The sequence below is a fragment of the Diadema setosum genome, chromosome 1 (assembly GCF_964275005.1).
Source record: "Diadema setosum chromosome 1, eeDiaSeto1, whole genome shotgun sequence".
NCBI lineage: Eukaryota > Metazoa > Echinodermata > Echinoidea > Diadematoida > Diadematidae > Diadema > Diadema setosum.
Window position 1 is genome coordinate 7,833,006 of NC_092685.1, and position 4,904 is coordinate 7,837,909.

At 36.2% G+C, this 4,904-nt stretch overlaps 1 protein-coding gene across 1 annotated transcript; it reads left to right on the top strand.

The window, feature by feature from the left end:
* The first annotated feature begins 1,327 nt into the window (after positions 1–1,327).
* On the top strand, positions 1,328–4,361 carry LOC140226456 (very long chain fatty acid elongase 5-like). The gene is made up of 3 exons (XM_072306924.1): positions 1,328–1,518; positions 2,593–2,717; positions 3,365–4,361. The coding sequence occupies exons 1-3, from the start codon at positions 1,381–1,383 to the stop codon at positions 3,795–3,797; spliced, it is 696 nt and encodes a 231-aa protein (XP_072163025.1). The 5' UTR covers positions 1,328–1,380; the 3' UTR covers positions 3,798–4,361.
* Positions 4,362–4,904: the final 543 nt, after the last annotated feature.

Below are 4,904 nucleotides of genomic sequence, written 5' to 3' on the forward strand. Positions count from 1 at the left end.
AAACTTCTTTTTTTTCTCTGTACCTTGGAAAATTGTTCAAGGTATCTTCATGGAACATAGTATATACATGTACTGACTGGAAGTGATTATCTAGAGAATGTAGGGTTCATGGGGTCAAAGGTCAGGGGTAAAGGTCAAGTGCAAGACTTCAAAATTTTACTATTACCCTCATATTTATGCAATGCCAGCAGGGTTATTTTTTTACACTTGGTGTATGCGTGTGTAACCTAATAGAAATTCTGTGGAAAGTTTTTTTTTCTCTTTTTGCCTCGAAGGTCAAAAGGTCAAAGATCAATTGAAAGTGCTGAACTAACTTTTTCCTCCATATCTCGGAAGTGGCTCAAGTTACCGTGAAACTTAGTACATATTATGCATGTTCTACCTGAAAGTAATTATCTCATGAATTTTAGGGTCAAGGGCCAGATGAAAATGGTAACAATTTACTATTCAATTCAGAAATTGCACTTTTTCTCCACACCTGTACCTTGAAAATTACTCAATGCCTAAATGTATGAATGGTTCAAAGTCAAGTTAAAGTCCTTAAATCCCTAGATACATGCTCTCCTATTCATCCAATTAGACCTACGTCAAGGAAGGTGAACATTCAACACATTTGTGACAAACTTGTCATTCCAATATTTTGCCAATTTTGTGAAAATGTAATCACACAGTGTCCACATGTACTATCTAGACCTATTGGGAAAATCATGCATTATGGCGGAGGCATACCAGTCGCCAAAGCGACATTTCTAGTTTTATATATTTTATTTGTAATAAACAGTTAATTAAGAGAATCCAGTTGAGAAACAAAGCAAGTATATACTTGAACACCATATTAGTGCATTTATATGGCTATCATTGTGACTTCATGCTGATTCAAATTAACAAACTTGTACCGTCTAATCTATCCGCAATATGTAACATTGAACATCAGAGATACCAATTTATATAATGCCAAGATGACAATTTCTGCACCAAATTTTCTCCATGACTTGGTGGGTTGAACCAATTTAATTGAGAAGCTGCGGGTTACCCTTTTTTCACACACTTTAGCAAGAACAACATCATACATGTATATGTTTTTACCGGTACTTATTTCTGTTACACAATTGATGACATAATGTACACAATGCACATTGATAGCATCAATATGTTAACTCATATTGACTAAACATGATTTCATCTTTCTTCTCTTCCTTCCATTCTTTCTCAGTCACCTTTTTTTTTTTTTTTTTGGGGGGGGGGGGGGGGGCTGTGAGCACTGTGTTTGTATTAGGCCTTGACCCAATGACAAATTAGTTTCCCTGTCCATCATTGCAGATAGTCACTTCAGCGTATATTGCTGATATTACATCAGACCACGACCAATACAAGTCCATCATGTTCAGTGAAAGATTCTACACTGTGGGGAGGACTTTTATTGGTCTTCAGTCCTTCCCTGTCATGGTCCTCTATCTGATCATCATTGGGGTGTCACCATTGTACCAGCGACTTACAAAGCCCTGTTCACTCAGGAGGGTAAGTCATTTAGAACTTTGCTTTACTTTACTTTTAGTCAATTATGTATGTGTGTATGTATGTATGTACATGTATGTATGTATTTATTTAAATTTGTTTGTTAATTGATCAATTTATTCATTTACTTACTTGTTCATATACTAGATGAAATATTTTCTTGCATTTATGTGTGTATAATATGTACTGTTATCTATATTTCTATTTGATCATTCATCCGTTATCTCACACTCCCTCTCTGAAGTAACATAGTAGGAAATTTTACAATAATTTTGTCACAATCATGCATTGATTAAAATTTTATACTTTATAAAAATAATGTACACGTAGTTAGAGGAAAATCATCTAATTTTTCTGACTCACTCATCACTAAGTCTATGTATTGTACCAACCCTCTTACCTCAACTTTACCCTTATGATAAAGTTTGTTTATTTGATAAGCTGTATCTGTTCCGTGTGTGGGTGTCTATCACCAGCCTGTGTGTACTTTCACAAACAATCAGAGCTCATAGCAGATAGACAGGAGAAAAAGTGAATATTCGCTGAAGTGCAGTGAATCATTGTCTTTATATTCCCTGCATCATAATCATGATGACGAGGAACAAACTCTCCTACTGAATGACTGATATATAATCTTGTTCCCAACAAAAGTGTCCTGTCTCTACTTTGTTTTGTAGCTCTTGCATCTACTTGTTAGCACTTTATATTCAACAGGGTTGTCACAGTGAAACTCACTGCCCCATGTGTTTGAAAAGATTTTTGTGCTTACACATTAATATTGATAGCAGCAATGACCAAAGCTAGCATATCAATCAGTGAATTGACTCATTTTCTTTGCTTGATTGGTAATTGCAATTATGCATATTGTAAGTCAAAATTGTTGGAAGAGCTTTATCAAAGAACACACAATACACTGGGAAACGTTTATTAAAAATCTGATCACTCTTTCACAGCAAGTGCTACTTCACACTGATGTTATTTTATGCTAAGGCAACAATATTTAATGAGCTGTAGGTTTAGAACTATTATTAATATCCTATAAATAATTTTCTGTCTGAAATTTTTAATTTGTTGCAGGTGATGGTGATATACAACTACTTTTGCAGCTTTTGTAGTGCCTGCACTCTGATTGGCTTCATTACAGGCTGTCTCTCCGCAAAGTCTGTTTTCCTCAAGGATGGTAATCCGATACTTACTAAAAGGTTGGTAATTAATGATAGCACATCCATAATTTTGTAGACTCAGTAGTTTTGCTAATGGTCATGCCACCCAAATATTAGTGTTTCATGCAAGGGATATATATCAAAGTAATTGCAGATGTATAGTTCTTGAAAAGCTACCAAGCATATCCAATTCACATTGACATATTATAGAAAAACAAACAAACAACCCAAGCCAAACAACAAATGAACAAATTAATTCTTTCTGACCCATCAAACAAGTTCATTCTATACATGTACTGTATACATGGTATATTTCAAAGTTTTTGCATATTTTGTTCGATTTCACAAGTTTACTGATGTTTGAAAAATTAACAACTCCCGAAATACACGTGGTGTAGTCAGAAATTAGTAACTTCTCTGATGAAGGGATCACATACTGTCTCCATCATGTTGTTTCTCATTCGTGAAGTCAACCACTCAGAAGGATTAACAAAAAAAAAAAAAGACATATGATGCAATATATGACATATACAGTAGCTACTTGTATATAGGCATGCAATCACTGGAGCTAGTCTGATTTCACTGGACACGAGTATTACAACAGGCTTTCAGGATGAAGTTTTCCTGTCTTACAATCAGATGCATGGTACCTACATATCACTTCTCATACTTCTTGCATTGGTTAGCTTCTTCTTGTACTGGGCCACCAAGAACCTGGAACTGCTGGACACTGCATTCATGATTCTGCGCCACAAACGGCGCCAGATCTCCTTCCTCCATGTCTACCACCATGCCAGCATGGTCCTCCTCACAGACTTTGCCTACCACTACTCGCCCTGGGCCGGCATTGCATTCGGGCTCGCCATCAACTCATTTGTTCACGTCTGCCTCTACTACTACTACGGCTACACGGCTCAGCATCCGCAGGGCAAGCCCTCGTGGAAACCCCGCATCACGGAGCTCCAGATCATCCAGTTCCTGATTGGGCTGGTGCACAACACCATCGGCTACCTACATCATGGCTTCTGCATATATTCTATGTTCTATGGGGCCAGTATGCTGTACCTGTTCTCTTCGTTCTACTACAATGCATTTCTACGCAAGAAAAAAGCGGTGTAAACATAGCATTATTTTGCTCAAGAAGAAGCACTGTCAATGTTCACCCGTGTGTATGAGGGTATACAGTGCACTCTTGTTATAACAAACACAGTTATAACCAAACTCTGGTCACAATGAAGTAAAAATTCAGGCCCAAAAATTATCAGCTATCTGTCATCACATACTTCATTGGTTGGTTATAACGGGAGTCGACTGTACTTCGCTTTTAATCTATTTCACACATTCCATATTTGCCGCAAGTGTACTTTTGGTCCTAAGTAGCCTTATGTATATTTGAGTAAAATCTTCAGGATTCAGGAAGGAATGAAATGTATAAAAAGTGATAATGTTTATCAAATAGCTGCTATATTTTAGTAAATGTTGATCTGTTTGAGGTAGAAATTCTCCTTTGCAAGTCATTATTTGGTTTAGGATAAGAAAAAAGTCTTTGTGGTCAAGACCAGTAGCTTTTTGCATTTTTTAAATGATAAACTAAATAATCTGGATGGAAAAACACAAATTTAGCAAGCCCATAGGTACTACATATGATACATGATGATGATACATGATTTTTGGTATTCATTTTTTTTTTTATAGCTCAGGGGACATTTCAGTTGAACTCATTTATATCATGTATTAACAATATTTTCTTGAAGCTGTAAGGTCTTGCCAGCTAGAAGGGTGCACATTCTGAGAGCTTGCTTTCACCAGGAATTGATAGCTCTTTCATGGGTCACCAATCAATGTCATAGCAATTCACAGTGAATATTTACTATGACTATGAAATGTATATTGAACAGTACTCTTTATTCACATACATGTGGTTGACAACAGAAAAAAAAAATGTCGCTATGGCGACTGATGCCTCCGCCATAATGCATGATTCTCCCAATAGGCGTATAGTACAATGTCTTCACAATGTGTGATCCATGATAGTTTCACATAACTGGCAAAATATTGAAATGACAGGTTTGTCAGAAATGTTTTGAACTGGGTTTGCTACAATTTTCTAAGAGTGCAGGTACACATATTTGGGGAGTTTTGGGGAAGTTTATGCATTGAGTAATTTCCAAGGTACGAAGAAAGAGTGTGATGACAGTACAAAATAGATTTTTTTTTTTTTTTTTT

Coding starts and splice junctions, on each gene's coding strand:
- LOC140226456 (XM_072306924.1), top strand. CDS start 1,381: ATGTTCAGTGAAAGATTCTACACTGTGGGGAGGACTTTTATTGGTCTT. Junction 1,519..2,592: donor AGCCCTGTTCACTCAGGAGG/GTAAGTCATTTA, acceptor AATTTGTTGCAG/GTGATGGTGATATACAACTA. Junction 2,718..3,364: donor AATCCGATACTTACTAAAAG/GTTGGTAATTAA, acceptor TGCATTGGTTAG/CTTCTTCTTGTACTGGGCCA.